The sequence below is a fragment of the Temnothorax americanus genome, unplaced genomic scaffold (genome assembly GCF_048541705.1).
Source record: "Temnothorax americanus isolate GAGA-0224 unplaced genomic scaffold, ASM4854170v1 Scaffold15, whole genome shotgun sequence".
Lineage (NCBI taxonomy): Eukaryota > Metazoa > Arthropoda > Insecta > Hymenoptera > Formicidae > Temnothorax > Temnothorax americanus.
In genome coordinates this window covers 1,994,330-2,013,475 of record NW_027509286.1, presented here as the reverse complement: position 1 = coordinate 2,013,475, position 19,146 = coordinate 1,994,330, and the positions used below count along the sequence as shown (strand labels likewise).

General features: G+C 37.8%; 5 protein-coding genes across 6 annotated transcripts in view; 2 read left to right on the top strand and 3 right to left on the bottom strand.

The window, feature by feature from the left end:
- Window positions 1–56: 56 nt before the first annotated feature.
- On the bottom strand, window positions 57–8,134 carry Bulli (regulator of MON1-CCZ1 complex protein bulli). 2 transcript variants are annotated; one of them, XM_077402119.1, is made up of 13 exons: window positions 7,323–8,134; window positions 7,012–7,057; window positions 3,006–3,297; window positions 2,624–2,929; window positions 2,363–2,537; window positions 2,124–2,283; window positions 1,943–2,048; window positions 1,718–1,871; window positions 1,540–1,603; window positions 1,234–1,453; window positions 968–1,137; window positions 611–886; window positions 57–541 (listed from the first exon to the last, which is right to left on the bottom strand). In XM_077402119.1, the coding sequence occupies exons 3-13, from the start codon at window positions 3,132–3,134 to the stop codon at window positions 280–282; spliced, it is 2,022 nt and encodes a 673-aa protein (XP_077258245.1). In that variant the 5' UTR covers window positions 3,135–3,297; window positions 7,012–7,057; window positions 7,323–8,134; the 3' UTR covers window positions 57–279. The 2 variants fall into 2 exon arrangements, with proteins under 2 accessions (XP_077258245.1, XP_077258246.1); XM_077402120.1 differs by lacking the exons at window positions 7,012–7,057; window positions 7,323–8,134 and adding an exon at window positions 3,435–3,572.
- Window positions 8,135–9,247: 1,113 nt separating this feature from the next.
- On the bottom strand, window positions 9,248–11,397 carry LOC143895022 (ribonuclease H2 subunit B). The gene is made up of 5 exons (XM_077401777.1): window positions 11,104–11,397; window positions 10,696–10,934; window positions 10,324–10,609; window positions 9,909–10,135; window positions 9,248–9,617 (listed from the first exon to the last, which is right to left on the bottom strand). Exons 1-5 carry the CDS (start codon window positions 11,189–11,191, stop codon window positions 9,522–9,524), a joined length of 936 nt encoding a protein of 311 aa, XP_077257903.1. The 5' UTR covers window positions 11,192–11,397; the 3' UTR covers window positions 9,248–9,521.
- A 1,636-nt stretch (window positions 11,398–13,033) lies between these two features.
- Window positions 13,034–15,067, top strand: LOC143895026 (protein KRTCAP2 homolog). The gene is made up of 3 exons (XM_077401788.1): window positions 13,034–13,199; window positions 13,455–13,673; window positions 13,959–15,067. The coding sequence occupies exons 1-3, from the start codon at window positions 13,196–13,198 to the stop codon at window positions 14,132–14,134; spliced, it is 399 nt and encodes a 132-aa protein (XP_077257914.1). The 5' UTR covers window positions 13,034–13,195; the 3' UTR covers window positions 14,135–15,067.
- A 253-nt stretch (window positions 15,068–15,320) lies between these two features.
- Stoml2 (stomatin like 2) lies at window positions 15,321–17,849 on the bottom strand. Its single transcript, XM_077401787.1, has 7 exons — window positions 17,205–17,849; window positions 17,014–17,127; window positions 16,695–16,842; window positions 16,345–16,593; window positions 16,052–16,207; window positions 15,638–15,882; window positions 15,321–15,548 (listed from the first exon to the last, which is right to left on the bottom strand). Exons 1-7 carry the CDS (start codon window positions 17,406–17,408, stop codon window positions 15,357–15,359), a joined length of 1,308 nt encoding a protein of 435 aa, XP_077257913.1. The 5' UTR covers window positions 17,409–17,849; the 3' UTR covers window positions 15,321–15,356.
- A 221-nt stretch (window positions 17,850–18,070) lies between these two features.
- Window positions 18,071–19,146, top strand: part of Gw (trinucleotide repeat containing adaptor protein gawky) — a 72,455-nt gene continuing 71,379 nt past the window's right edge. The window contains exon 1 of the mRNA XM_077401779.1: window positions 18,071–18,218. The gene's annotated coding sequence lies outside the window, so the exon portion shown is untranslated. The remainder of the gene's footprint in view (window positions 18,219–19,146) is intronic.

Genomic DNA, 19,146 nt, shown 5'->3' with positions numbered 1-19,146 from the left:
ATTAAGAGACTCCCGCAACGTAAATGTGACAGAAGAAAGAAGAAAAGACGACAATCTGGCAGGTAAATGATTCACATATTACTTACAAATTTTTTTTCAATTTTTTTAGTCTCGTTTTGATAATAAATAATCTATAACAATATATATTTATACACATAGGAATTTACAACTTACGAAGCAGCTACAGCATGTAAATCCTCCATCAATCTCGTTAAATAAAAATAAAATGTAGGTGACTTTGTTCTATCTATCATTCTCGCGAACACCGATATTAGAATTCTACGAGGAAATAGTGGTAACATTCGAGTTCGTGTCCGAATTACATTCATTGTCCGTTCCTTGGAATAAATATTTAAAATGCTGTACGTATGGCTGACAATGTTCCCCCTTCGTGAAGGCTGTGGTGTTGTGCAGTCTCAAATTACGCTGCTCGAAGAACTTGAAAACCGAGTGAAAGAGCGTCGCGTCGTCGGTAGTTTTCGCTGCCTCTAAGAATTTTCTTGCGGATACTTGATCCGCCATTCCGACCGATCGAACGTATCTGAAGCGTAGATACATAATAAATACGTGTCCAAATATTGATAAGATCGAAGATAGCCTTCTAAATTACCGTAGGGCAGCCAATATATGTCCCTTTGATAAAAGCACTTCGATTATCTCCTCGTGTGCATTCCCCAGTCGTTTCAACATGTCCAACGCCAATTGATGCGCCGCCGGATACAAGTTTTCCAGAGAAAGCAGTAAACAAGCCAAAGGCTTCGAATCGGCGACCACATGATACTGTAACAACTGATGGAGCTGATAGTAAGCCTTTCGATGTACCAATGTCGTAATGACTAATTCGTGCAAGTAATGTTGCACCGGTATTCCGTGTTCGGCTAATGATCTGCAAAATCAACAATTAGATAAAATAAACTACTCTCGATAAATTTATTGTAAATTATCACCTATTACGATTCTTACGTACCTGATATATTCGAGTAGAACCCATATTATCATCTTTGGTTCTATCGTATTCTCGGGAAACTTAGATAATATGTGACTATACATATCGCTTTGATCGAGTAACAGTTTATACTTAAAATTTTCAGCCACTGTTGTTACATTTTTAACATTATTCTGCAAAGGCGTTCCCATCTGCAATTGATAAACGGACATATTTAATATTGCTCATTATCATATACAATACGTACAATCATATACAAAAAAAAGAGGAATATAATCTAAAATTACCTGGTTTTGTATTTCATTTTCTAGATAATTTCTGTATACAAAGTTAAGTTTATCGAATATGGTTGGCATCTCCATTAAACTTACAGGTAACTGGGTCATAAAACTCTGCAGAACTTGTATTAATATCTGCTTAGCATTTGACCGCTGCATTAAAAATTCTACTAGAAGCACCTTATCCGTGATTAATTTCACCAAAGCTTCCAATCTGAGCTCGACATACCTGTTTCGTTATTGATAAATGAGTGAAGTCATGGGCGAATATAAAAATTTAAATCAAGATGAGATATCGAAGTTAATTAAACGTACCATAAACAACCCAATTTCACATCAATTATTATATTTGGTTGAAAAACAACCCAATTAGGGGAATCTGTATAGCGTTAAGATTTAATACTTGGATCAATAATGTTAAGGTATTATTATAAATATTCAAATATTACAATTATATCAATAAGTATCGATATACTTTCTGATAAAAGGATACATAACTGGCACGGTTGATACATCTGATCGGACAAGGTCGTACCTGGCACTTTAAGATTGAAAGGCTTAATCGGTTTCGCCGTAGTTATACTTGTATGATGCATTACCGTTCCATCGCTCACGCCAGACAGCATAATGTCAAATATCATTGACGTCTACATAAAAATACAAATGTAAATTCCACATATTCTAAATCAACTTGTTTATATTCAACAGTAATACATACCTTTGATGCTTGGTGATGAACAATGATGAGATTATCAACAACATTAATCGCAAATCTACCACCAACGTCCAGTTTTAACATGTGACTCTTTTTAACAGTCATCATTCTGCAATAAAATGTAGCTGTAGCATTGTGCAGACACTGCGAACTGCGAACTATGTTCCAAAGCAATGAATCTTACTTGTGTACAGTATAGACATATACAAATGCCGTTCCCATTGAGCGGTTAGCTCCCGGTTGATGCCGTAACAAAATTATACTAGGCGTTCCATATAACACAGCCAATGCTACATCCCTTTCGGAAACAGCCAGCTTCCCTGGTTTCGTTACGCCATGTTCGACTGGAACGTCATATATCATAAACATAGAGAAAATTTTTTGCATGGTTCAATATTTAAGCACACGCTACGTCCTACTAACTTTCAAATTTAGTCAACTTGTGAAGATTGCCGGGTGTAACGTGTAACGCTTGTATTTGATTGCCAACTGTGCCAGATGACAGTAGTACCAGAAAGCTCTTGGGACAGAATACGAACCAATTTACTCCTAAGCTTAAGCATTTTACTGCTCTAACATTGCGTTTCTCTGGATTCACCTGTAATAACAGCGATTTCAGCGCTGACTGTCAAAGTTCTCTCCAAATCAAAATAATATAAAACAAACGATATGAGAATTTCTCACTTGAAACAGTTCTACTCCATGGTCCGTGACTACAAGTATCTCAGTGCCGTGGGTCCACACGAAGCCTAATATCGTGGCGTTCTTTCCTTTGCATGACTGAGAGTACTCGACGTGATCCAAACCAGAGACAGGGGAATAATTAACAAATTCCACTGACGAGTTAGTACGCTGAATCGCAAGTACGTTCATGTCGGGAGAGAACTTGATGGATATTACCGGGCCTTTGTCCTCCATCCGAAAGTTCAAGTTCTGGTCCGGGCCCTTAACGAGCACTCCTGTAACACCTCCCGAGCGGACGGCGAACACCTGTACACAGATTACATTGTTCGTCACTGTATCGATTAGAGACAAAGGAGTTTCACGTGGGACAAAGTCGACTAACTTGCTGTTTCGAATCATCGAAAAACACATTCGTGAGGCAGCTGACCGATTCGAACCTGATGGGATCAGGAGACAGCTCCAGGTAGTAATCATCGCTCTTCCCCCGATCATCAGCTTCCATGTCTGGCATATCTGATCATCTGATCCTACCAGACGTTTGACAGTTCTCCGGTGCTGCTTCTAGAGATGAAAGCTCTTTCTTCTCTCAGTACCCTTGTTTTCCCTACCTTTGTTACCGAATTTAGTTGCCTGCCCTACTCCGCAACTCCGCACTACTGCATTGCATTATCTACCTGCCACACAAACGAAGTTATCCAAGTATGTATGTATATATGTATGTATGTATGTATGTATGTATGTATGTATGTATGTATGTATGTATGTATGTATGTATGTATGTACATACATGCAAAGAAATATAAACATTTACCGATAAACGGTAATAACATAAGTTACGTATATATATTGTTATATATTTTATGGGCCCGGACACACACTTCTGCACAACGCATAATCCGTAAGCATAAGAAAATTGATTGGTCCATACACATGTGCATAAGGAAATAGACCAATCAGTTTTCTTGTGCTTACGCATTGAAACCTGAGAAAGGCCATCCCGGCCTTATCGTGTGTTGCATTTTCCGACGCGCCGCCTGAGAAAGTGCAACTCAACTACGTCGTTTCGCTCGGTAACCGCACATGGTTTGCGTCCGTGCTAATGGTTCGTGTCCGAACTAGCCAGCTGGAGGGGATATTCTGTAGAGGCCCTCCACCACCCCCACCGACTTTAATCGGCGGTCCTCTTTTCTTTCCATGTGTGTGCTTCTTTATTATTTATAATTTTTTCTTATCATAGAAATTACATTTTAAAAATTTATTTTACATTAAAAAATAAAAAATGTACAGAATTGTTATACATTTATATAAAATACAATAAATTTAAATATAATACGTTACAAAGAAATTCGAGATATTTATATACTTACATCTATATTACAAATACATATACATTTGAGATATTTTACTAATGCCAGATTACACGAAGGCGTTCGAAATAAGTATAATAATATCAAAATTTACTATTTTTAAATCAGGAATTTGATTAATGCAAAAACTGCAAAAAATAAAACATCAACTTTTGATTACTAAATGTTTTTATTATAGAAAAAAATCCGAGAAATTTCGCGGTTCAAGTCAACGATCAAATAAGAAATAACCGCCAATTTTATCAGAGCAAGTCCTTCCGCCGATGACACGCCCGTCAGTTACTGACGTAGAGACGAACGACTTTTAAGATGGAAAGAGAGGAGAGAGAGAGAGTGAGCTGAATATACCTTGATTTCTCGAGCCCCGAGAAATCAAAAGATCGAGAAAGAAAGTTTAATAATAACCCGTTGAATGTCAAGGGCCCCGCTGCAACCGATCTTCCGGATTGCCCCCGATAGCGGTCATTTCAGCAACGAGTTAACGACAGTCGTTTTTTAAATCATTGCATCCTGACCGTATTGAAATATTCTTCCATTATTAAGATGTATTTTTTTCTTATTATAATTAAAAAAATTATTTTTATGCATTGTTTATTATTACTAGATACAAACGTCATTACCGTATCTCGATATGGTGGTATCAGAAACTTTGAGAATGTACCCGCCATTGGGGTTCCTAAATCGCATAGCTATGAAAATAAATTATAAAGTGCCGGAGTACGATCTTGTAATTGAAGAGGATATACCGGTTTACATATCGATACTTGGCCTACACTATGATTCGGAATATTTCCCCAATCCCGATATATTCGATCCATCAGAGCGATTTAAGAAAAGGAACAAACGTGAGAGACCGTCAGGCGTCTATTTACCATTCGGAGGAGGCTCACCCGAGTGTATTAGAGAAGAAAATCAATTTTAATGTAGCTCTTTATATATTAAAATAGTAATATACATTTTTCTTTAGTTTTTCTTCGTTAAAATAATATAGAATATTATACTGTTAGATGTTCTGTAGATCAACGCTTCGGGCTTTTACAAATAAAGTTAGCACTGCTTATGATCTTGAGCAAATACGAAGTGGAATCGTGCGAGGAAACTTCGGTAAAAATTGATCCAAGGGTACCCATGACATTGCCGTTAAACAATGTATTACATCTCAGTGTCCAAAAACTTAATACTAATGCTATTTAAAACTTGACGGAATACTTTTTTAGACGAAGTATGTACTATTATTTTTTTTTATGGACTCAAGCAGCGTTTCGATAAAAAATCTGTGATCGAATGTAAAAATTAGTAGAAATAAATATGATGTGCTGGATATTCCAGTCTTTGCGCTCTAAAATAATTTATAAAATCAACCATTGTACGTTATCGATAACGAATCCTGAAATTAATAACTCGAATCGTATCTCAAAACAAAGATTATCTAAGTTTCTCATTTAAATTGCACGTACAAATATAACATAAATATTAGATGAAGCAAGCAACGTAGATTTAGTTTGACTTATAATAAACATAACTTTAAACTTATTTTTGGCAATGTTAAAAGTGGCGTTCATGTTTATTGAACCATTAATCGATACCACACTAGGAAATACTTGGTTAATTGTACATTAATTTTCTACCGGTGTTTAACGATTTTTCTACATTTTTTACATTTATGATATAAAAATTTAAATATTGTTTTTACGTGCCAAATGTTTTCTCCGTATATGTGGTACGCACCTTGAAAATGTATCAAATAAGATATACAGAATAAATGACGTGAGATTCAAGAAAAAAAAACTTTTCCCACAATTATAATTAATGAATAATCGCGTTGTTATAAATAATATATGCAAATCTTTATAAACTTTCATATCGATATAAATATATCTCGTTATATTTTTTATTTTCTACCAAAATTATTTTTAATATATTCATATATATATATATTACACACTGCATGCAAAATTGAGTATATAATTGTATTATACGATCACGTCTAAAATAATTTAAAAAGTTCATAGCGTTTCTCAGACAGAATATTTACAATCTCACGTCATATATTACTTGACTGGTATATAAAATCACGTTCTCAATCAAAAATAGATGGATAGGCTACAAAAAATTAGGGTAAAATTGATTAAAATAAACTTTAGTAATTAATAACCATTATATCGCGTTTTCTATAAAATAACGTGCATATAATAAAACCAGAATATTTTTTATTCGTTTTATTATACATATATCTATATATTGCTTTCTTGCATCGCGTTTTATAATATTTAATCTTGGCTAAGTATATATGGGAATAGAAGAGTATAAATAACATAAATTCTAACTAATTAATACGTTTTCCCTATCTACAGACATCAGTTTTATTTATAACACACGATCTTACTCTTTTCTCTTTTGTTCAAGAAAAATAATACAAAAATAATTTTATAAAAAATGTAAATAAAAATTGTATATTTTCAATATCATTACTTTACGTGTGCGATAATATTACTTTACTTCTTATTTGTTTGTGTTTCTCAAAAATATTTATTACTCTAATTGTAAGTAGAATTGATATCTACGTAACAAAATTTTGAAAATTGAATTTACTGTGTAATTTACTAATTTAAATTCGCGAAATAAAATTCTGATTCGATATAATATTTTATTTAAGATTTAAAATTTTATTTAAAAATTATTTATACAGAACGCGAATTCAACGTAATCATTATCAACGTACGTCAACGATAATGAGCTCTGTGCGAGCTCTATGCGTGCGAAGTGTGCGAGTATTTCCTCAAGCACAATCGCACAATACATCATTAAATAAACGTAATTATAAGTGACCAAGATTAAATATTTGCCATACGTAGTTTTAGCCCATCCATTTTAAGGCAACGTATCTACGAGATATAATAAATTTATACTATATATAATCTATTGTCATAATTCTCTCTCGACATGTACCGAGATATATTTGCTCTGTCTTTGATTAATCGTAGATTCGTTGCCTAAGTAAAAAAAAAAATTCTGACTCACCAATTAACGATGCGCAACAGGCGGAGTTAATCACGTAGCTACGATACTGTAACATACAAACATATAAAATTCAAATTAAAGAAGCTTTCAAAATGATCAATATTTCAAAAGATAATTATCTTACGTGCCTCTAATTTGTTTTTCAATAAAAATATTTACTAATACACGTATCTATTTACCGAAAAAGATCTTTACAAGAGTAAAATTTTAGATATAATTTCTCTTTTTCTAATTATTTTTAACTTATATCGAGATAAAACAATCTAAATAAATGGAGAATAATTATTAATGATGAGAAATATGATACTCACCCCAAGGTTGCTCCGTCGGTGCCCGATGTCTCTCCCAGACCTCCTCCTCCTCTCAGGACGTCCAGGCTTCCTCCTCTCACCGCACAGGACACTCGCGAGAAACACTCGCGGATAATAAATTACACGCGCGCGAGGACTAATTATCAATTAATAAAAGTCTTTCTCGCGCGATACTGTACGGCACTCCCGTTTAGAAAAAGTCCTTTAGTCCGCGTACTCGAACGGCACTCCCGAAGCAAACGCCAAGGTCGTACCCGTGGGAAGGAGAGAAGTACTACTTTACTATGTAATACAAAAGCAGCTAGGTAACAATTCGTTCCGCGTTCATCACCGCGCGTTATACATGCTTGGCGCGATACTACGCAAGTCGAGCGCGACGGTTAAATTAACAAAGGCACGCACTTGGTTAATCGAAGATATACGCTATCGAAATTAAATATCACGCTCACACAGCACGTACGGTATCTCGCGACAGTAAAACCGCGTTATTAATATGAACAACGAAGACGCGTGACTGCCGGCCGCTAATTTACGCGACGCGAGATATATACGTAGCACGGAGATTATGACGAAGCATTCGCGAAATCACTCGATACGGACACTATCGCTCACTACACTCAGCCCTCTTTTTCCCTACGAAGAGAATCGGAGATAAATCACACGACAGTCGACGCGACAATTAAATTCCGGCACAGCGTTCAAAGCACGACACGATGCGCGAGTCCCAGACATGGCGGGACGAGCGATTATCACCCGCGCGAATATCACAGCGAAACTGCGTCGTTCACAATTGCCGTGCATACTGCATACCTTCGCCTCGACGTCTCGAGCGAGCACGTCGCGCGACACGTTCATTTCGACAAACACTTGGTATGCACACTTGTAAATTGTTGAACACGCATAGCGCGTACTCGCGCAGCGCGTATTCCCGCGGCCCGCGAAACGAGGAAGCAGGAATGCCAATATTGCCGAAACGAGCGCGTTCCGAAAACAACACGAAGCACGGTGACGTCGATGACTCGAGCGCGCGCGGAGCACAAACACTTCCTACCTGTGCGAACGTCCTCGGGAGAATGATAACTGAGTCACTCACGCAGGTAACGCTACTCCGAGCCTCCGAGCGTTGACGGAAACAAGTGGCAAGTCCGCTCATCGCCAGAAACAACGTCGAAAACGCGCCGATCTTCGAGGTACGGAGCTTTCGAGTTCAACGGTCGCGCCGCTAGTACGGGTTGGTACGGACTGCGCCGTGCGCGGTGCCTACACTGCCTACTACGTCACCGTCACCGTATCGATCCGCCGCGCCGGCGGCGGCGCGGGGCGGCGGAACGTGATTGGCCAGATCCGGGGGCTCGACCAGGCTCGACTCAACGCGTTCCACCACCTCTCGCCCGACTATGTGCGGATTTTTAATTAAATAAAAAATATGAGGAAATAATATAATTAATATAATATATAATAAAATAATACAATATAATTAAATAAAAAAATACAATGTTAGAATAAGTTAAATTATTATAAATTCTCTTTTGTTACTCAAGAGTATAAAAAACTATAAATATCGATAATTAAAAGGACGTCGATAAATACCGGAATAAGTCAGTATTGTAAAAAGTAATTTTATATCAAATATCAGTAATTATCGACGTCATTTATATTCTAATTACAGACATAATTAAATTAACTTTAAATTCTTAAAAATCGACAAAGTATCAGAATATAATTAAATAACGTTAAAATTTTATTTTAAAAAAATATAAGTTAGGAATAAGAAAACAAGAATTTAGTTGCTGGTATATTCTAATTACAAACATAATTAAATTAATTTTAAATTCTTAAAAATCGACAAAGTATCAGAATATAATTAAACATATAAAAATTTTATTTAAAAAAAGATATAAGTTAGGAATAAAAGAAAATAAGAATTTAGTTGCTAGTATATTCTTTTATTAAATATTTATTATTGCATGTGCTACATCGTGCTTAAATATTAATAGTATTACATAAACTTATTAAAATATTGGCGAAAAAAATTGGTTCGTTATTACATAATTATCCATAAAATATTAAAATTTTCAACTTTGACATTAAACACACAGATTTTATACGTAGTAGTAAAAATTTTAAAACCGTACATGATATAACGACAAATGTCTATAATGCATTAATCTTTAAAAACATTCTACACTTGCTTGACATTCATTTCTTTTGAAAAAAGCTAGTAATGCTTTTAGATCCTGTCGCTGCTCTCTGCCTAGCCAATTCCTTTTTGCCGGGGGCAGCGCTTTTTTGGCTCTGTAAAAAAATATATAGATATGAATTATAAAGTTAGTCACATAAATGTACTATTTTGAAAATTCTTTATAGATTTTATAGATATTTTTCCCACGTTTATAATCTTAAATAAACAAAGCAAATACAATATTACAATATTACACAACATTATTATAATATTAAAACAATAAATTGAAATTTTTGAACAGTTAAAAATTACTAATATAAATTTTATTCGTAGGTTGATGTTTATAATATCATAGTTATCATTTACTGAAATGATTATAATTACTATTTTTATCAATAACTGACCTTTTCAGGTTTACTTAATTCTTTTGTCTGCTTCTTTGTTTTCGACACAGGGCTTTCTTCCACCGAATCTTTCTTAAGTTTCTTCTCATCCGTCTCATTTTTAGGACTGGTCAGCTTGCGTTTTTTATTCTCCACTTCGTCAGATATATTCAAACGTTGTGCCAGCTTCTTTGACAGATCTTCGGCAAGATATTCTGACACGATACCATGCGCATATTTTAAGTATTCTGTAAGAAAATTTTCATCACGTAGCGCTTTGTCAATAAATTCAACATTTGCTTGTAGATGGTGGCCTACAAAAATTGGTCAGCTACAACAGATATCGAGGAATTCTCAAACGTTTCGTCTTATCCAATGTCCTTGTTACTTAAAACCGCATCGTAATCGCGGTTTATGATTATATTGTTTTTCTTACCTGCTTCCGTACCACTTTCGTATTTAGTACTCTTAACGTAAGTGGCACTCATAGCACCTTGAGATACATGGACTCCTTTTTCTTTTAGTACGTGCGCTACCTTTTCTACCTTCTTTCGCAACCAGTTCAACGACTTCTCCTCGTTAAACTTGAACGCTTGCATCGATTCATCTCCCTTACGATCCGCGACCAACGACAGGTTCAAGTTTTCACATTGCGCGAGACGAGACGTCTCCGGAAAATCTTCATCCCAGAGACATTGTTCCAAAGGTTGCGCCAGTTGCGACTGTAAGAAAGACACGAGTTTTCCAACGACCGTCTCAAAGAAATGTCTACATATGTAAAAGGTAAAAAGTAAAGTTCTACAATTACCTTCCTTAAGTACGGCAAAGCCAAGAAGATTGGATCGATTGGTGTCGACAAGTGCAACTTGCCATCAGATTTGACATTATTATCGATGAACCAAGATCTCTTCTTTTCGTCAAAGATCAAAACCTCTTGCACCGTGAGATTTCCAGGGCTGAATGCGAATACAGCCGGCTTATCGGACGCTGGATGTCTAAGCTTTACGATCTCTGGTTGACCCCCGCTTGTGCTGTCCAGAGTATCTTCTGAAATACATACATTTTCATGGATACGCAATTCGGAGGTCGTTTTTTCTCACAAGGAACACGTCTATCCACGCGATCAATCGCAGAACTCAAATCGACGGTCGTTCAGAGAAGACTGTGGGAAATTGTGTCGGTGTGATGAACGGCAATAAATTGTGCTCGCGCTTACCCTTCATGAGGAACACCCATGTGCTCGCCGACGGGTGACAGCTCGCCACCTTGACCAGCTTCTGCGGCAAACTCTTGGCGCGCGGCATCTTCCCGCGTGCCGCGCGTCACCGTTCGGTTTATTACAGGTTAACCTTCCCGGCTGGACCTGGACGGTAGAACGCTCGACGCCAATGACGCCATTCGCTAATTCACTCGCGCTCACACACGGAACGGACGCGGGGGAGTTCAACGATCGGGCCCGTCTGCGTCTGCCGTCTTTCGCGAGCAATCTCGTTCTCGTTCTCGATGCATCACGAGCGTTAGCTTCGACCCGCGCGCGGTCTCGCACGTCCGTCCTGCACGCGACATATTGCGGCCATTGCGGGCAATGCGGGCAGACGGCGCGGTTTGAAAATTTGGACGCGTTTATTTGAATAGCGTAGCTATAAAGAACACGACAATGAAAAATATGAATTATTTAAATTTAAGATGACTTTGACGAAGCTTTGATCAATTTAATTGGCGATTGATTTATTATATATTCCAAGAAATTAAATTTTTAAGTTTTTGTTAGTTAAATATCGAATTATAATGTTTAATTACATAAAATTTTATTATATGTGGTAATTATGTTATAAAAATTGTTGTTATTACGTTATGTTATTATTATTATGTTATGTTGCTATTATGTGTTGTTTTTATTATTATATATGTTGTTATTTATGTTAGAAAGTACAAAATATCAAATAGCACATTTCAATTAAAAATAAAAAATAAAGGCAAAAGCGGAAAGGGCAAAGAATCTTATTGTTAGAAGCTTTTCTTTTTTTCTTGATTTTCTTATCTTTCTTTTTCCTGGTCGATTTTTTTTCTTAGTGTCTTCCTTACTTTTTGACTTGGTGTCTGGCTAGATGATATACATATATGTATAAGTTGCGTAGTACTGCACGAAGTGGGGAAACAACGTAAAAATTTGCGTAATCGGTTTTTGTGATTTTTACGGACAAATAAACTTCAAAAATGTACAATGATGGTTATAAAAAGAAATTTATTAGGATATATGGAGGGATAAGAACCACATAGTGGTGGCTATGAGGTGGCTCTTATCCCTCCATAGTGGTTTAAGCAATATTATTATTATTTCTTTTAATGCACTTTGCAATTTATGAAATGTAGATAAGGATTTCTTTTTGTAATCTCGTTTCTTGAAACTGCAGAAGGGTCCACTTTTGTAAGTATATATGGATCGAGGGATAAAACCCACAGTGGTGTAAATCAAATTTTTTTTAATATTTTCTCGTATGCATAGATGCAATCTGTACAATATATAACGTGCATCTATAATGCCCACGAGAAAATATTTAAAAAAATTTGACTTACACCACTGTGGTTTTTTTTATCCCGGCCTTCATTATATATACTTACAAAAGTGCTGTGGACTCTTCCAGAGGTCTCAAAAGAACCGAGACTACAAAAAAAATCATTATCTACATTTCATAAATTGCAAAGTGCATTAAAAAGAATAATAATAATAATGTTGCTTGCAATTTAATGAATACTTGATATATTAATTGAAACAAGTCTAAAAATAAAAATATAGAGATAGTAGTAAAAGTAAGCAGATAAATAACTTATAAATTGTTATTTAAATTATCTATTTATTCTTAGTTACATTTTTATAATAAAATTCTTTAAAAACAAATAATAATAACCACAATAACAACAATAATAACGAAATTAATATTTTTATCCTAATGCATTCTTTTATAATGATGTATCTTAAAAAACTCATTTTTTCTTGAGTATTGGTAATACTTTAGCCTGCAATCTGTACATGTTTTCTGTAACAAAAAAAGAAATATTCCCACTTTTAATCAATAAATTCATTCTTTGGGTAGTGGGGTTGCTCAGTTTGCTGACGTATGACGTATGTATGTCCAATGTACATACGTCCAGCACGCTACGCCGGTTATACAAACTTAACCTGAATGAATGCTCGCAGGTAGTTGCCTAGTTGCACGCGATTTCCGATTGAATTCTCGCTGCGAGAGAAAAAGGAAGGGACAGGTGTGATTGTTCCTTTGGGATTATTTCCAAATTTCTCGGCAACAATGGGTGAGTGTCGGCGCTTTGGAAGTTCTACGCCCCAAGTACTCGAATACCATACAGAAAAAAATTCGACAAAAGCTCTTCTCCAGAGCAGGCAAGCTCTATAGAGTTATCAGCTACTAAAGCGAGGAGTTATCAGTTGCTAAAGCAAGGAGTTATCAATCGTTGAATTGATATTTAAGTCTCGTTGCAATTCAATGATTTATCCGTGTCTCTAGTTACTCGTTAATATCATCGCTACGTGACGCGTTAATGTTACAGCTGTTAGCAGCGGAGTGTCATTCGTGCTGTCGTCGATAATGATGGTCTTACTGTTCTCCGGCATGCAGATGTACAAAGTCTGGCTCAGCTCGACGCAGCTGGGAACGATTCTGGGAGGATGGATTGGATCTTTGTTGTTCATTTGTACGCTGACCGCCGTGGGAAATCTCGAGAGTACTTTATTTGGAAAATCTTTCCAACAAAAATTACTCCCAGAAGGTACACATAGAAATAGTATCGATAGAGAAACCTCTTGAAAGTCAAACTAATCAAATTTTGTGAATTTTTTCAATTTTAGTGTCAGAATACAGTAATTTCATTAATTTTCTCTACTTTTTATTTCTTTAAAGTTGATCATTGGCTTGGCTTCTGAGAGGCTTGTAGCTCGTATATTGCAATCGAGTTTTACTTATAAAGCGAATTATTTAAGCGGATGGTATACAAAGATAAGTAATTTTCAAGTGGTATATGCAAGCAAACTAATGTACTTTTGTTTTGTTACAGTGGTCTTTTCATTGACTTTAAGCCTAATCGCTTCTGCTTTAATTCACCGTGTGTCCATCACGACATGTTTGATATTCTCTTTGATTGCGTTGTATTATATGAGTAAAATTTCTCAAGAAACGTACGGTGTATCTACACAGAACACAGTAATGCAAACCAAGAGACGCAATAAGTGAATAGGCATAAGGATGTTCGTATTACATATCTTTTTACTCTCTATCATGTATACCATAATATTGTACTTTCCATAAAGCTTCCAATTTATAGTACAACGTACAATGCCAACTGTGTAAGTTGTTCAATATTACTTTCTCTAGATATAAGTATGGTTTGAGATTTCTACTGAATTTTAATTACTGTCATGGTGCTACGTCAACTTTTCATATAAATATATGTCATATAAATGTCATATAAATGTATATAAAAATATATAGATATATATAAATATATATAAATTTGAAAAAGTGTTTACGTTAGTTCGTAATGCAACAAAAGAATTAAGAAAAAGGACTAATGAATTAGATTCGGTTTAAGGTAGGCGTCTCGCTACGTGCTAGTCATGTGACTGTTTGTAGGTTTTCACGTTCAGAAATATATTTCAGGCAATTTTTGCTAAGGGAAAAATAATTTTATGAATTATGGTGTAAAATTTCATACGTGCCAAAGTATGTTACTTTTTCCAAATTATGTGATTTTTCTCATTTGACTCCGTTTTGATCAGCTGATCATGCGAGTCGTCGAGAAAGGTTACAAGTGAGGTTACATCTCCTTTTCGATTGAATTTTGACAATTACTGAGAAAGGGTTTCAAAACGCATGACAGGGGTGTCAATTACTATCCAATTCGGCTAAGAAAGACGAGCCTCATAACCTGCAACTACAGTGATTAGCCAGCGGCTTGCCAAGTCTTCCCAACCTTACCTCGACCAAAGAATGTCTGCTCGATTACCGCATTTTCACTAAAATAAACTAAAAAATTAGCAGCGAAATCTCCGGTAAACTATATATTTTATGGTTGCATCGGATTCTTCGAAATCTAATGTACAAAAAGCAATGTTTTTTCTCACTTCATCTAATCGAAAAATGCGAAAAATATGTGATTGAAACCGTGATAGAGCCTTCTTTTTCTGGCCGTCTGTATGAAGTAATGCAAAATTTGTGATTTTCGAGATCGATTTTCTAGAGTAAATAGTCGGTAAGGAGCCACAGAAAAAATCGACTGCAAAGCTGATCATATAATTTGATATAAAATCCAAAATCGAAAACTTTATCTAATACATGCCCTGACGAGACGACTACCTTAATGCTTTATGATCGTAAATTATGATATTTACATTGCAAAATTCAATTGAATAACTTGAAAAATATGAAAATATTTTTTTATTGCAGGTACACATATTTATAATATTCGGGGCTTTTGTTTTTCCACGTTTTTCCTGTGCTTTTCAGCCTCTTCCTTGTCGCTGAAGTATTCAAATGCTTCATCGGATTCCTCCCTTCGAACTGAAGCACTCGATTGATTACTCGTTATTTGTTTCGTTTGTTCATCATTGTCGTGTTCCGGCATTACTCGTTTATAAATTGCCATCGCCTGTGGAACGCAACAACGTACTTGGCTTTAATAATAGTATTATTAAAATTTTAATGGATAACCCACGAAACACAGTGAGCGAGACAAACCTGCGCTACGAATGTCGGAACGTCTCCTACGTTGCTTGGCAATATTAATGTATTATTAACTTTTGCTAGCTTGTTAAACGCATTGACATATTGTTCCGCTACGCTGAGTGCCGCTGCGTTTTTCGCATCCGTCGCGCCAAGGGCATTTGCAACTACCTGTAATCCCTTGGCCCTTGCCTCCGCCACTGCTACTATTGCCGCAGATTCTCCGGTAGCTCTATTTATTTGCTCTTGCCTTGCCGCTTCTACGATCAAGCAACAATCAAGTTTATCATTACAAAAATTAATGTTCTCACTAATCGCGTGTCTGCATATACAATATTAAATTTGCTCTTTCAAATAAATTACATAAAGCAGCGTAACTTCCTCAAATTCACCGATATTGAGCTACACCGAATATGACTGGTACAGTACCCGAAGCTAAAATTTGTGCGAGTCGTTTGCCCTCGGCCACATTTATCTCAGCCTCTCTAACACCTTCAGATTCCAATATAGCGGCACGTTTCTTTCGTTCGGCTTCCACCTGCATTTGCATCGCTTCTTGCACCCTCGACGGTAACTTTATATCCCCTAGCATACAAATACAAGTACGATAAAGAATATAATTATTAATTTTAAGTAGGTCTAGTATTACTCACACACACACACACACACACACACACGCAACGCGAAACATTTATCATATAGTTACTACTTTTGCAACTTACGTATCTCATATCGCAGGCACGTTATTCCCCACGCGCCACTGGCCTTATTGATACTTTCAACAATGGAAACATTTAATCCTTCCCTTTCCCTAAATACTTTATCTAAAGATATCTTTCCTAACTCAGATCTCATGGTGGTTTGGGCTACTTGAATTACCGCAAACTCGGCATCCTCAACGCCATAAGATGCTAGATAAGGATCAGTAACTCTTAAATACAATACCGCGTCGATACTCAGAGTCACGTTATCTGAAAGAAAATTAGAACAGATGTTGATTACAAATACTGTGCTACACGCCGCGCGCACGATTCTGAAAGCTTGCATCGGACCAGCGCGGCGGCGTACCTACCCGACGTAACGGCGCTCTGCTGCGGCACGTCTATCGCCAGTTCCTTCAAAATTTGTACGTATCTGACTTTGTCGATGACCGGTAGTAAAATGTTCAGGCCTGGCTCTAAAATTTTATGGAACTTCCCCATTCGTTCCACGATCCATGCCTAAGTAAAACGCTTTCCTTTAGGCTAGTGACCGCCAAGTTAATTTCGCACGTAGTTCTTACTTGAAATAATTTAAGAACGAGTCGCAAGTCGAATCGAAGACGATTTGATAATACGAATAATCCGCAATAGCTTGACACACGTTACAAGTGTACCGTGCGTTAAACGAACCTGTTGTTGCGGAACGAACATTATGACGGTGTTTATCGGGGTTAGCGCTTTGTACCGCGAATTCTGGGTCATCGAGCTAAACGTTTTACTTCCCACACCGGCAAACGCGTGGTCCTGCAACGTGAAAAACGCTCCGTGAAACTTTCCGTGAATTAAAAATCCCTTCGAAGTCGGGAAAGGCGATACCTCACCTTAACAAATCCTAAATTTCTCGCCAGTATCACGGCACTACCGGTTACCGCGCGCTTATACATCTTTTTGTTATACCAGTTCTGAGTGAATGTACGAAAAATGTAATATAGACTGACAGATTGCGTTTTTTCGTAGGTTATACAACTGATCCGCGATATCTTCGGAAATTGAAAATTGACCCGGCGTCGGCCACCATGGAGCATCCGACGCGACAGAAACGAAACCTCTACTCCAGATATCTCGAGATAATCGAGATATGCGCCGTTCAACGGCGCGTTCGAAAACACACCTGACTACCGCCGGTGGAAAAAAAATGACAAACGACAGCATCGAAAATTATATCGGCGTTCATTTCTCTCACCAGTAAATTATAATAGCTGACCGAAAATGGTTGAATGACGGTTTTACGGTCCTAAATAAACACGAGTTACATGAGCCCTTCCAGGGAGTTCAGGGACAGTCGCGTGATCCCTTATTGCAGTGCGATTTTTAACGTTTTTAAATTTCATTTTTTTTACTGGCACAGCCAGTTTATTTTCGAACACGCGAGGTTCGAACTGCCTGCAGTTTCCAGCGAGCTTCAAGGCAGTCGCCTCGCCAGTCGCGGCCTGGTCGGGCCAATCGCCGCGAGGAGCCACAGGATTCCGCGGAAAGACGGCACGCCGCGCCGGGCCGGGCTTCGGAGAGATTGGAAGAGAAGTGGCCGACGCGCGTGGCTACAGGGGAATAACGGGTCTCAGCTCCGGAAGCGTTCAGTTCAGCACCTCAGACTTGCGACCTGCGACTTGCGACGTGCGCCATGCGCCATCTTCGAGCCGTCCGAGAAGTCCCCGACGCCAGATGCCCTATTTAACGGCACCGCACGTTCTCTGTTAACAGCATTTTCAATAAGAACACTGTGATCGTAACGAGATGTGGTTTTTGCGTGTGTGAAAAGTGTGATTTCGCCGTGTGACAAGCGAGACCGACGTTGTGGAGAGACAGGCGCCGGCACGCGACGGACCGTCTCGCAGGTGAGGGACCGATTTGGCGCGACGCGAGTCGACGCGAGTACTCGCGTCTCGCGTCTCGCGCGCGCAACGGCAATGTACACCGTTCGCAACGCAAAAATGCGACCCCGACGCGCGTACCTACGTGGACGTGCGTACGGGCGTCGATGAGACGAGGCGTCGCGTCGCGCGACGCGCGGCACCAATAAATACGCACGGGTTCGGGGACGGGATGGTTGACAGCCTCGAGGGAAGTCGGAAACTTACGTAAGGAACGGGTCCGTGTCCGTGCCGTGCCGCGCCGGTTACCATATTGTACGGCGCTGACGTTTTATCCGCTCGGGCTTCGCTTGGAGCCGACGCGACGCGACGGAGCGTCAGGTCAGCTTTCTAACATTCTGACGCGCGTCGATCTTCCCGAGGTACGCGACGACGTCGGCGGACGGCGGACCGACACATTTCCAGACGGGACGAAAACGAGGAAAAAGGGTGAACCCTCGATCGGAACGAGAGCGCGACGGAATATCGGAGCCGACAATCGATCCGTTAGCGAGTCCAGGCTATCTCCCCGGTTGCGATTAAAGTTATTATTATCGAGCGCAACTGCCTGTTTTCGGGTCTTGAGGACGTACGCATGAATATATACATATATGTATATGTATGATATTGTACTATATTATATATATGTATAATATGAGATATATACACGTATATATTTACTATATATATATTCCACATTTATATAATTTGTTCAACAATAATGATTTTCCGTTCGACCAAACTGGCTTATCTGTATTTAAAACGGTTGTCGCGACATTTCGATCATTGATTTTTAAGTGTAAATTTATATATTTTAGCTCCGCTGGGATATACATATACATATATAGATAAAAGGCGGAGACGCTGAACGGAGTAACCGCGACGATTTCGATGGCGCGACTTCGCAAAGAGC